General features: G+C 39.2%; 1 protein-coding gene across 10 annotated transcripts in view; it reads left to right on the top strand.

The window, feature by feature from the left end:
* HELZ (helicase with zinc finger) overlaps window positions 1-13,404 on the top strand; it is a 145,672-nt gene that overhangs the window by 13,102 nt on the left and 119,166 nt on the right. For 8 of the 10 annotated variants that reach the window (XM_027519252.1, XM_027519258.1, XM_027519251.1 and 5 more), the window contains 2 exons: window positions 8,194-8,421; window positions 11,173-11,209. In XM_027519252.1, the coding sequence (XP_027375053.1) occupies window positions 8,212-8,421; window positions 11,173-11,209 (247 nt within the window). In that variant the 5' untranslated portion in view covers window positions 8,194-8,211. Of the gene's footprint in view, window positions 1-4,146; window positions 4,195-8,193; window positions 8,422-11,172; window positions 11,210-13,404 lie in introns of all 10 variants that reach the window. The other 2 variants (XM_027519250.1, XM_027519254.1) reach the window with 1 other exon arrangement.

The following is a 13,404-nucleotide window of genomic DNA, read 5'->3' as shown; positions in this document are numbered from 1 at the left end:
TCTCCAGGGGATCTTTCCAACCTAGGGATCGAACCCAGGTCTCCTGCATTGTGGGCAGATTCTTTACCAGCTGAGCCACAAGGGAAGTCCAAGAATACTGGAGTGGGTAGCCTATCCCTTCTCCAGTGGATCTTCCCGACCCAGGAATTGAACCAGGGTCTCCTGCATTGCAGGCGGATTCTTTACCAGCTGAGCTATCAGGGAATTAAGCATGTTGCTTGTTAAAAAATTAGAAAATGCAAATTAATTTTTAAAACTCTGTCATCTACCACTCAGAGATACCTACTTTTAATACTGGAATAATTGCAGACTTAGAGAAAGTTGTAAATGTAGGTCAGAGTTCTCATACATTCTTAACCTGCCATTGTTAATATCTTACATTTTTAAGATACATTTGTCAAATCTAAGAAATCATCACTGGAAAATTAGTATTAGCAAATTTCCAGATTTTATTTGAATTTCTCATTTTCCCAAAAAGCCCATTTCCTGCTCAGCGTCCACATTGGATGTTGTTGTCATGTCCTCTGGGCTCTGACAGTTTCTCAGATTTTTCTGTTTTTTTTTTTTAATGACAATTTTTGAAGAGTCCTGGTTCAGGTATTTCATAGAATGTCCCTCAATTTGGATTTATCTGATGTTCTCCCTATGATTAGACTGGAGTTAAAACTTTGGGGAAGGAGATATTTACTTTTAATATTTTGTTTCATCTTTCTCTCTCTGGACTTTTTATATAAAATATTCTCTCTATATATAGATACATATCTCTCTATGTATATAGAGATATATATTCTCTCTATATATGTTATCTCTCTCTATATATAGATATATAGGTATCCAGGCCCAGGATATAGACTATTACTTTATAATCTGCTAGATTTTTATTTATAAAATGGGACTGCACTGTAGATATTATTTTATAATCTGCTTTGGTTATTTCACATCTTTCAAGTAACCCCTGGTCTTAGTTTCTGTAAAACACTGTTCTGAATTTCAAACATCTGATTTGAAAATATAGTTCTAAAACATAGACTGTTGGTAATTTGAAGAGAGCCTTTAAGAGGAATGATGGTGGTCATTGTGTGGTACCCTTTTGTTTTAATTGTGCAGTTGGCTCTCTTATGTTGGTTTGTGTTTAATTACTGTTATGTGTTTGCAAGGCTACACAGATAATCTGGAAGGGAAAATGAAGAAATACAAATGACAGAAAATGTTTTATAATAAAATTCTCTTGGCAAGCAGCAACCTTTTCGCAAAGTCAGCCTTTTAATATAGTTTACTTGCTTTATAAATATGGTTTTTTGTTTTTTCATGTCTTTATTGATTAGTAAGCATGTTAAATGATTTGGCAGGAGGCTCAAAGTCTTCAAGAAATAATTTGGAATTACTGATCCAGAACTGCTGACAGTTATCAAAAATGGGTTAGGAAAAGTCAAAGTGATGGATGGAAAAAAAGTCTTAATTTTAGCTCGTGATGTAACGTTTCTTAAATTTAGAGTTTCTTTTTTTATAATTTACTAAAACAGATAGTAGACAGTCCATCACGATATTATTTTATGTATTTAAAGCATTTTGATTTGCTATATTGAATTTCATTCATTCTGGAAATTAGAATTTACCTCTTTAAGAAAGAGATTATTCAAAGTAGAATATGATTGATGATCTTAGCTTTCCGTTTTCTTCTCAGTAGGCGTACTCTGTCTTCTAATACTTCTTGCATACTCAGTGATTTTATAAGTTTTAGAGGAAAATGCAAGTCTGGCCGAATATTAAGCACAATACAATAAATAAAGCTTTTTTACTTCACAGAATATTCTGTCTGTGTATCCCATAGATTCATCACAGATTCTAGTTTTGGATAAAAGCAACTGCATTTTAAGAGAATACAACATCCCTATGACATTGCTATTTGAATGAGAATTGAGTTTGGTTCAGGACAGTTCCTGGAATGCTTGGCATTTAGGTTACCTTAGGTCAACTGTTTTGGAAATTCAATTAAAGTATTTATTGAATGGTTTTAGTGAATAGGATGGTTGTCATGGGAATATAGATGATATAAAACAGGACTCTTATTTCTAAGATAGTTGTATTGGTCAGATAAGGCATCCAAGATAATGACGTGTAAGAGGCAGACCATCCTATCAGTTCAGTTCAGTTTGGTCGCTCAGTTGTGTCCGACTCTTTGCAACCCCATGGACTGCAGCATGCCAGGCCTCGCTGTCCATCACCAACTCCTGGAGTTTACTCAAACTCATGTCCATTGAGTCATTGATGCCATCCAGCCATCTCATCCTCTGTTGTCCCCTTCTCCCACCTTCAATCTTTCCCAGCATCAGGGTCTTTTCAAATGAGTCAGCTCTTCACATTAGGTGGCCAAAGTATTGGAGTTTCAGCCTCAACATCAGTCCTTCCAATGAATATTCAGGACTGATTTCCTTTAGGATTGACTGGTTGGATCTCCTTGCAGTCCAAGAGACTCTTAAGAGTCTTCTCCAACACCACAGTTCAAAAGCGTCAATTCTTCGGCGCTCAACTTTCTTTATAGTCCAACTCTCACATCCATACACGACTACTGGAAAAACCATAGCCTCTACTAGATGGACCTTTGTTGGCAAAGTAACGTCTCTGCTTTTTAACATGCTGTCTAGGTTGGTCATAACTTTTCTCCCAAGGAGTAAGTGTCTTTTAAAAAATTTTATGGCTGCAGTCACCATCTGCAGTGATTTTGGAGCCCCCCAAAATAAAGTCTGTCACTGTTTCCACTGTTTCCCCATCTATTTGCCATGAAGTGATGGGACCGGATGCCATGATCTTTGTTTTCTGAATGTTGAGCTTTAAGCCAACTTTTTGACTCTCCTCTTTCACTTTCATCAAGAGGCTCTTTAGTTCTTCTTCACTTGCTGCCATAAGGGTGGTGTCATCTGCATGTCTGAGGTTATTGATATTTCTCCCAGCAATCTTGATTCCAGCTTGTGCTTCATCCAGCCCAGTGTTTCTCATGATGTACTCCGCATGTAAGTTAAATAAGCAGGGTGACAATATACAGCCTTGACGTACTCCTTTTAGGAAGACTATCCTATAGGAATTAATTTTGGTTTTGGGAGGATCATCCTTAGGGTAATAGACCTTGAAGTGTGCATTTAAAGCTGGGCAGGATTTAGGTCCACAGAGAGGAGGGAAGGGTGTTTGTGTAGAGCAAAGGCGTTGGCAGAGACTCAGGCTGGACTGTGCTTGGGGCCTGTGTGGAGAACGGTGGGAAGGTTCTGTTGTAGTCAGACTGTGGGTGGCCTGGTTATTTGGTGATGAGCTCGGGTACTATTTTATAGGATGCCATCTCTAAAGTGACTCCTGACTGTCTAACTCCTCAGGAAAGAGTATACACTTTCCTGCCGCAGGGTCCCCCACTGCTGTGATGTCCAGTGGGGAGAAGGAGGCACGTTCTGCAGTGGGTTCCTTAATACCGTATCAGTCTGGCTTTTCTTTCGTCACAGTACAGTAACTTTCTAAAACAGTCTTGTTTTCAGGATAATAATTGGGTTTCCACAGGGAAAATAATAATGTGTGAGGCAGACAAAATGCAAATTACTGACTTAAAAAAATGAATCTCTAATTTTTTTATAGTATTTCTCTTGTTTAAACTTTGTTATGTAAAAAACATATATTTTATTGTATTTTTCTTCAGGTTTCATACGGTTTTTATTATTTATATAGTTTAATAATTAAAGAGAAGGTGGGGTCTAACGAAGGACTGATCATGAATGTTAGTAATTTCTATTCAGGTGGAAATAATGGTAACGTTTAGTACAACTCATCGATCTTCTAAAACTTTTACAAATGCAGCCTGATTCATTCCAGCCAAGTTAATTATGAAGTAGATAATTTTTTTCCCCTAATGGAGACAAATGTAAAAGACAGAGATACAGAAATAATCTTCAATTTAGGTTGAAGAAATTTTAGTTACTGCTATTGGTTCCTGCTGTTTGATCATAGTTCATTTTTGTTTTTTGAAGTCTGTCTCTAATCAAGTAAGATTTAATTTTTTAGAAATAAAAGAGGACCGTGACTAATAAGAAAAGTCAATTTTAGGATAATAATTGAATATTTTAAAAAATATAATGGTATTAATACATTTCATGACTTGATTTCCAGGTGATCTGTTGGTTTTCCTTGTACTGTCACAGAAGGAAGTCCACATTGGTATGAGAATGATGCTTATAAATCACCACCCTTCTTATCAGCTGTCACTGAACATGTCGTAGTCCAGGCCATTCTGCCCAGCACCTCTGTGGTGAACTGTTGATTTCATTTTTCTTCCCATATTTACTTTTGGTCCCGGACCGGTTTTCTAGCTATGATGGAATTCTTCAAAAGTATCCTATGTTTTTTATGTAGTGAACTACTCATTGATCTGTTTGGAGAAATTCTTTCTGAGGCTATATTCTTGCCTCTGAAATGTACGAAGGGAAAAGTACAGGTTTTCCATTTATTAACAAACTTACCCTTCTTTATCTCTTTGCAGTTTTTAAAATCCGTGTCCGTTGTGACATTGATATTCATATTTTAAAAACGAATAACATTTTTTTCTTAAAATAATTAAACAGTAAAACGGACTTTTTCTTTTAGTAATACAGTTCTATTAATATAACGTGTAATTGTGCAGCCATCAGTACAATCAGAATACAGAATATTATCACCCCCTAAAATTCCCTAATGTTATCCTTTTAGTTAACTGTCCCCATCCTATAATGTCTGCAACCACTGATGTTTTCTCCACCCCTTTAGTTTTATCTTTTTGAGGATGTCATATAAATAGAATCATGAAGTATGTAAACTTCTAGACTGGGTTCTTTTACTCTTTGAGCTTCATCTAAGTTATGGCATAAATTGAAAGCTTGTTCCTTTTTATTACTGAGTAGTTTTCTATTGTCAGTAATTAAAGGACATTTGGGTTGTTTCCAGTTTTTTTAACATTTTTGAATAGAGATGCTGTAAACATTTGTGTACAGGTTTTTCTGCAAACATAGATTTCATTTCTTTAAGGTAGCTGCTTGTGGGGAGAGGGGATTGCTGGATGATATACTGAGTGTATTTTTAATTTTGTAAGAAGCTGTCAACCCTCTTCCCAGAGTGACTGTACTATTTTATATTCATACTAGCAATGTATGAGAGTTCCAGCTATTCTACATCACTGACATTACCATTATTTTTCGTTTAGCCATTCTAATAGGTCGGAGAAGGCAATGGCAACCCACTCCAATGGTACTCTTGCCTGGAAAATCCCATGGACGGAGGAGCCTGGTAGGCTGCAGTCCATGGAGTCGCTAAGAGTCAGACATGACTGAGCGACTTCACTTTTACTTTTCACTTTCTTGCATTGGAGAAGGAAATGGCAACCCACTCCAGTGTTCTTGCCTTGAGAATCCCAGGGACGGGGGGAGCCTGGTGGGCTGCCATTTATGGGGTCGCACAGAGTTGGACACGACTGAAGTGATTTAGCAGCAGCAGCAGCAGCATTCTAATAAGTATATAGTAATATCTAATCAGGAGAAGGCTATGGCAACCCACTCCAGTACTCTTGCCTGGAAAATCCCATGCATGGAGGAGCCTGGTGCGCTGTAGTCCATGGGGTCACGAAAAGTCGGACACGACTGAGCGACTTCACTTTCACTTTTCACTTTCATGCATTGGAGAAGGAAATGGCAACCAAAAACTCCAGTGTTCTTGCCTGGAGAATCCTAGGGACAGGAGCCTGGTGGGCTGCCGTCTATGGGGTCGCACAGAGTCGGACACGACTGAAGTGACTTAGCAGCAGCAGCAATATCTAATTACGGTTTTAATTTGTGTTTCTCTAATGACTGATGCCATTGAACATCTTTTCATGTGCTTATTTGCCATCATTACATCTTCTTAGTGGAGTATCTTTTGCCCAGCTTTTCATTGGGCTGTTTTCTTCCTCTTGAGTTTTGAGAATTCTTCGTATATTTGGATACAAATCCTTTTTCAGATATTTGCAATTGGTTTTCTCTGCAGTTGCAGTGATTTGCAAGTGGTTTTCTCACAGTCTTTAGCTTTGCTTTTCATTCTTTTTCATTCTTTTAATATAATAGCATTTTTCAAAGAGCAAAAATGTTTAGTTTTGATAAAGTCCATTTCATGCTTTTTTTCTTTTTATGTATTATACTAAAATGGAAAATTTTCTTTTAATAAATTTCTATTCTATGAAAGTGGTAAAAAGCAACTTAGTGATGGGAATGTTCTCATAAAGTTGACTTTAGGGGAGGGTGTGAATTTTATCATTTTCTGGAAAAGTGGTGCTAATTAATATACTCCGTAGTTTGGGGACCATCTAGAACTTTTGCTTAACAAAAGGACGCAATTGGTTTAGTTTGGTGAGGGTCTTCACACTTTTTATAAAAAATGGTAATCACTAGCTGGTCGTAATGCAGAACTATGTAGGAATTAGTCCTTAAGACTGTTCCAGGGTTAAAGTAGTGCTATATTATATTCACAATTGATGCTTTTGGGAGTGTCTTCAGTTTCTGCTCCACTGGAACATCGCTAGAACTCACAGTCAGTGTCCTGGCTAAAAGTGTGAGCTACATCAGAATGTCTAGATTTGAATCCTGCCCTTTATGTACATTATAACTGTGGGTGAGCAACTTAACTTCTCTGTGCTTCAATTTCCTTATCTGTAAGTGGGAATGATAATAACACCCACCTTGTAAGGTCATTATGAGGAAATGAGATGACACAATATACATTATATATCTCAGCAGCGTCTGGCACAGCATGTGTTCAGCAAATGGCTCTTGCTATTACTTTTATTATTATTGCTGAAATAGCTTTATGATAAAATTATTTAAACAAATGTTTTGTAATATTTTCAGTAGTCAAGATAACCACATGTCACACTAAGTCATTTTTCTTCCATTTTTTCTCTTTATACTTGTTATTATTAAAATGCCCACATTTTTCTCTTAATACTTTTTATTATTAATCAGTAATTGTGGCCTAATTGTTACTAATTATCATGTATATATACACTGTTTTGTAAGAGAACTATCAGTTTGTTTTTCACATCCTGTGAGGTACTAATCAGATATGCACATACATATCAATTAGCTTCCCGCTGCCTGAAACAGCACCAAAACTGGCTTAGGCCAGAAAGAAATTTGAGTTAGGCTCACCTAACTACAAAGTCAGGCACAGCAAGCTGGATTCAGGACTCAGGTGAAGTTGTTGGGGCTCAGGTTCTCCCCGTGACTCAGCTCTGCCTTTTCCTGGATGGACTTCAGTTGTTGACGTTGCATATAGAAACATGACTGCAGTATATCCACCCCCTGTAGCTGCTCAGAGTTTAGATTCAGCGGGAAAGAGCACCAGCCTCTTTCCCAGAAGCCTCAGCAAAAGTCTCATGATGTCTCATTGGTTCTTATGGGGTCACATATCTGACCTTGAGCCAGTCTGTCCCTGAGTTTGGGGCTTTGAGACTCAGATTGGCCAGTTCTGGTCACATGACACTCGTTGATTTTCTTTTCTTTTCTTTTTTTGGTGGAGCCCTCTCTTCAGGGGCCACATTTCCTCAGAGTGGGGGAGAGGTAATGACTCAGAGGGGAATCATGGGCTTTTATTACCAGAAAAGGGGATGGCTGGATACTGGGTGGTCAAACAGCTTAATGTGACATTAGGCTCTTTTAGTAGATCAGAAGCAGATCACAGGAGTCAGTGGACTTGGATTCGAATTTTGGTTTCTGATTCCAGCTTTTTTGTCTGTGAAATTTTTTGTATTGGTGGGCAAAAATCCCACACGATACGGCCTTTGATTCTCTGTAGCCTTAGTTGCAGAATTATTAGACTGAAAGTTGGAGGTTGCATAGGAAGCATTTTTCCACTTTCTGGTTATAAAAGAAAAGAGAAGCCTCATGGCTTGCTATGTTTTGTAATACTCAGCATCATATTTCATTTATAAATTTGTCTCATTTATAAATTTGATGTATAGTTGGTAGTGTGATCCTGACTTGAGAAGTATAGATTTTGTAGCATCAGTAGCTGCTGCTCAGCTGTGACCTTGATCAAAAGGCTGGTTGACAGTAACTATTCAGATAGATAATTAAGCCAGCTGAGATAGGAATGGGGCTAGAATTTATAATTAATAGGTTTTTGAAACCTTCTCTTGTTCTTTCTCCATGTCTTTAGGATTTTTGTCCCTGAGTCATGGAAGACAGAAGAGCTGAGAAGTCATGTGAACAAGCATGTGAATCACTGAAGAGGCAGGACTATGAGATGGCCCTCCAGCACTGCACAGAGGCCCTCCTTTCTCTTGGCCAGTACTCCGTGGCCGACTTTACAGGGCCCTGTCCGCTGGAGATAGAGAGCATCAAGATCGAGAGTCTTCTTTATAGAATTGCCTCCTTTTTGCAGCTGGTGAGTAGACATTGTCAATAAGCCAATGGTAAACCATGTTAAATGACCTTTTTCTTTGAGTGGGGACTGTTGTTGGTCATTTCCTCTGCAAATCACCAAATTCTGGGCTGAGGAGTTGTGTGAAGTGGCTAGGGATTGCTGAATATCTTTGATGGCAAGCAACTGTGTTTTTAGGACCTGAAAGTTTTACTGTTGTATAGCATTTTTTTACTATCCACTCAATTCAACAAATATTTATTGAATGCATACTATGTGGTGGATGCTGTTCTAGGTATTTGTTTTATGTTGGTGAAAAAGAAAGATCTCTCCCTAGTACTTTTTCTAGTATTGTGGAGGGGCAGGCAATAAAGAATAGGCATTATAAGTAAGTAAACACTTTGGATTGTTAGAAGGTAACAGTTTGCATGAAAAAAGACATAAAATAGAAGGTTTCTAGGGTTAGGGGTAGGGTTGCAATTTTTAAGTTACAGGCAGAGGGAACTTCAGTGCAGACTTCCTCAGGCAGGAGCATGCCTGCTGCATTTGAGGGACAGCTCTGGAGTCCAGTGTGTGGGAGTAAAGCACATGATGAGGGAGTGCAACAAGGTGGCTAGACCCTGTGGGGTCTCCAGGTCACTGTGAGGTCTGGTTTCTGTTCTGCTTGAGGCAGAGCACTCTTGTGGGATTTTGAGCAGGGCAGTGGCGTGATCTGATATAATAGGAATTATTTGGTCTCTGTTGAGAATAGAGTTTAAAGTATAAGGGTTAAGAGTAGATGCAGAGACTAGTTTGGAAGCTATTAGAATAATCTAGGCCAGAGATTAAAAGACGCTTACTCCTTGGAAGGAAAGTTATGACCAACCTAGACAGCACATTAAAAAGCAGAGACATTATTTTGTCAACAAATGTCCCCGTCTATTCAAGGCTATGGTTTTTCCTGTGGTCATGTATGGATGTGAGAGTTGGACTGTGAAGAAGGCTGAGCACTGAAGAATTGATGCTTTTGAACTGTGGTGTTGGAGAAGACTCTTGAGAGTCCCTTGGACTGCAAGGAGATCCAACCAGTCCATCCTAAAGGAGATCAGTCCTGGGTGTCCATTGGAAGGAATAATGTTGAGGCTGAAACTCCAATACTTTGGCCACCTGATGCGAAGAGCTGACTCATTTGAAAGACCCTGATGCTAGGAAAGATTGAGGGCAGGAGGAGAAGGGGATGACAGAGGGTGAGATAGTTGGATGGCATCACCGACTCAATGGACATGGGTTTGGGTGAACTCTGGGAGTTGGTGATGGACAGGGAGGCCTGGCGTGCTGCAGTTCATGGAGTCGCAAAGAGTCGGACACAACTGAGCGACTGAACTGAACTGAACTGAACTGAGGCCAGAGATGAAGTGGCTTAGATCAAAATGGTAACCATGGAGGTGGTGAGAAGTGGTTTGTTTCTGGCGATAATTTGAAGGTAGAATGAAACAGATTTCCTAGTGTACGGAAGGCAGAGAGTGAGAGATCTAGAGCAGTCATAGTTCACTTACTTTGACTTTTTCTGTCTGAGCGTTTGGAAGAGTGGAGTTGCCTTCCACTGAGATGAGGGTCTGTGGATGGGGAGCAGGTTTTATGGGAAAGAGTTCGTTTTAGACACACTGAGTGTGAGATGACACTTAGATACCCAGCCAGAGATGTGGAGTAAGCAGCTGGATGTGCGTGTGTGAAGTCTGGGCTGCAGATGTTACTTTCAGAGTCTGTGGTCTGTGGATGATAAGAGCCTCAGGCCTGGGTTAGATCACTAGGGAGTGAGTATAGACAGGAGGAGATGACTGAGGACTTGGTCTTACGGCACTGGTTTAAGAGTTGGGGAGAAGAAGCAAAGCATCCTGAAGAGCAACCCATGAGGCTAAGGAAAACTATGAGAGCAGGGTGTCCTGGGAGCCAAAGGAGGAGAACCTGTCCAAGTGAGCAGATGTTCAGCATGTCCATTGCTGGAATAGACGTGGAGAATTGAGAATCGACAAAAAATGACAGTGTATCTCCATGGGTGCATGTAAATATGTCTGACTGGTGGCAGCCACTGGTGATTTACATGGGGTGGGGAGTGAGAGCTTGATAACAAAGAGTTTAAGAGAAAGTCAGAAAAAAAAAAGAAAATCAGATGGAAGGAATTTGAATACATGATACAGACAGTTCTTGAGGAGCTTTGCCCCATTGAAGCACACACACACCCAAAAGGAATGGAAACTAGTGGGAGACGTGAAGTCAAGAAAAGGGTTTTTTCAGATGAGAGAAATAAGAACTTGTTTGTTTATAGAACTAAACTGAAAGAAAACAAAAAATTAATGATGTATGAGAAACAGAAGAGGCTTGCCAGAGCGATGTTTTTGAGCATATCTGCACAGGTGGTAGGCCTGTGGGACAGGCGGGAGGCAGAGGGGGGCAGGAAGTAGACAGTCGGGGTGGTGACCCTCATAGACAGTCTCTGCAGGACAGCTGTTCACTCAGCAGAGTGAGGAGCTGAGGATGAGGATGGGGTAGAGGGTTCTGGTGACTTGAGGTTAGAGGAGGTGAGAAAGAGGGAGTAAATGGCTAGGGAAGTATGCGATGAGGTTTACTTGGAGAGGATTGTGTAATCCTCAGCACATGAGTTAGCCTTGGTCTGTGAGTAGTAAATTTGCAACATTAATGATTAAACTTTGAAACAAAGCTGCAGCCTTTTGATAAAATCTCTGTTTTAAGAGGCCTTGAACTACTAAACTTTATCTTGTGTCTTTTATTTTGCAGAAAAACTATGGGCAAGCTGATGAAGATTGTAGGCATGGTATGTGTAAAAACAAGATTCTCTTCTGCTTTGAAGATTTTGAAGTATTTCATTGAGTAATGTTTAAGATTTGATATTTTCATGTACTGATTTCAATGGTGATTTTAATATGAAAAAACTCCACTTCGTGGTGATGAGTAATCTGGGTGCTTTCCTGGCATGACGGGTGTGCACGTGAGCATGGTCCCTGCTCACGAGTGGTGGCATTGCTGCCACTCCCTTGGGAACACTGATAATGCCCTTTGAAAGTGTGTGAGTGTTTTCAGTCAACAGAGAGCTATATTTTAAGAACTATAACACATAACACACATTGATCGAAATGTTAAGCTTGGATAAATTGGAAAGCTGGACCTCTGTCTCCTACAGTGTTTTTTTTTCCCCTTCATTAGAAGATTTTCCTTAGAAGAGACTGACTAGAATGCTCTTTGGTGCTGTTTCCTGCTTTCTTTTGGTCAGGAAATTGATTAATAAGATTCTTGCTCTTTGGGTGCTCATAGACTAGAAATCCTTTTCTTCGAGATTGCTGCCGTTTTCTAGAGTGAGTCTAGGAGTGAGTGGGAGAAGGGTTCAGTGTGCATTCTCACACACTCTTGGTGAGAGTTTTGCACAGCTCAGTGATTTGGATAATGGAGTGCTTCAATTATCTAAATGGGGAAGGAGGGCTGAGGTGTTTAACGTAAATTAAAGTTCTTTTCCTGTTTGTTCTTTTGTGTCAAAACTTTTTCAAAGTACTAGCTATTTTTGTTGTAAACCTTACAGAATGTAAATCTTATCTACTTCTGTAACATATTGGACACATTGAACCATTCATTGACGATACAGTGACCTCTCTGTAAACCTTGCTTCATAGAATTGTGCACCTTGGGAGAAGACTGGCCTTTGAGAGATACTGAGTGCAATCTTTACTACCTGTAGATGTTTAAAGGTTGCTAACAAGCCATATAATAAGTCGAATAACATAGAAGGGCCCCTGCCCCTCCCCCAAGAGGAGGTCGTGACGTTAGTGTGCTGCGTCTTCTTCACCTTTCTCTGTAGTGAGCGCAAATGCTCGTAATACATGACATACGTACATGGGCTTTTTATTTAAAAATTAAAAAAGAATTATGTGATCATAACAAAATTGCTTGCTTTCTTAGCAATATAGATCATGGATATCTTACTGAGTTAATAATGCATCAGCTCCAGCTCCTATACCATAGTCCGTGGTGTAGATAGCCACCATTTATTCAGCTGTTCCCATGGTGGTGGGCGTTCGGGTGGCTCTACTTTTCTAGTTTGTCACAATTCACCCTGTAATAACCATACATTGTTTCTCACTGCTGCCTTTGTTTCTGTGTGGCAGTCTTAAAAGTTAGATACCTGGATGAAGGAGTTTTAAAAATTGAATGTCTGGGTTAGAATATACATATAATTTTAATAGACACTTTCGGATTAGTTTCAAATGCACACATTTTTAAATAGTTCAGAAAAAAATTAGTGAAGTAAATATGGCAAAAGATGGCAACCTAAGTTTTAAGAATATGAATGCTTATTATACTATTTACCCTAGTTTCTCATTCTAAATTTTTCATAATTTAGAAAATTATGAAAAATTTTCATATCTCATTTCACCATCTTACATATCAGCAATATGTGAGAATGCCTGTTTCCTGTGATCTCACTAACTGGAACCTCTCAGTCTTGACATTGTGACAATCTCATGTGTGAGAAATTGCCTCTTTCTTTAATTTTCGCTTCCTTGAGTACTAATGAGGTTGATACTTTTCATTTTTTGGAGACATACAAAGTCCCAGTAGATTAAAGGACTTGTAAAAAGTTGTGGAAGAGTAAATGTTGTTGGTGCAGGAGCACATGGAAAAATGTTGCATTTTTTGTTAATTGTTTTACTTGGCATTTTAAAGTTAGGTATTATTTTACAACTGCTGAATTAACAATATAAAAATTTAACCTGGAAACCTTGGAGATGAAGGCTAGGCCTGTTACCTGGAGTGTGAGCATAGTAGCATGAAAGTGTGTGTGTGTCCAAGCTCACCAGACTGTACATTGGTTACGTGCAGTTTTTGTGTACTGATTCTGCTTCTGCAATGTGGGGAGAAAACCACTGTCTCAGATAAGGTTGTAGTGAAGTGAGTGTGTGCTTGTGGTGGCGGCGGGCGGGGTATGAAGCAGAATACAGCTTGGTCATATGTTCGTAC

Source organism: Bos indicus x Bos taurus, chromosome 19 (assembly GCF_003369695.1).
Source record: "Bos indicus x Bos taurus breed Angus x Brahman F1 hybrid chromosome 19, Bos_hybrid_MaternalHap_v2.0, whole genome shotgun sequence".
Taxonomy (NCBI): domain Eukaryota; kingdom Metazoa; phylum Chordata; class Mammalia; order Artiodactyla; family Bovidae; genus Bos; species Bos indicus x Bos taurus.
Note: the sequence above shows the minus strand (reverse complement) of the source record. Positions and strands in the feature narration are given on the sequence as shown.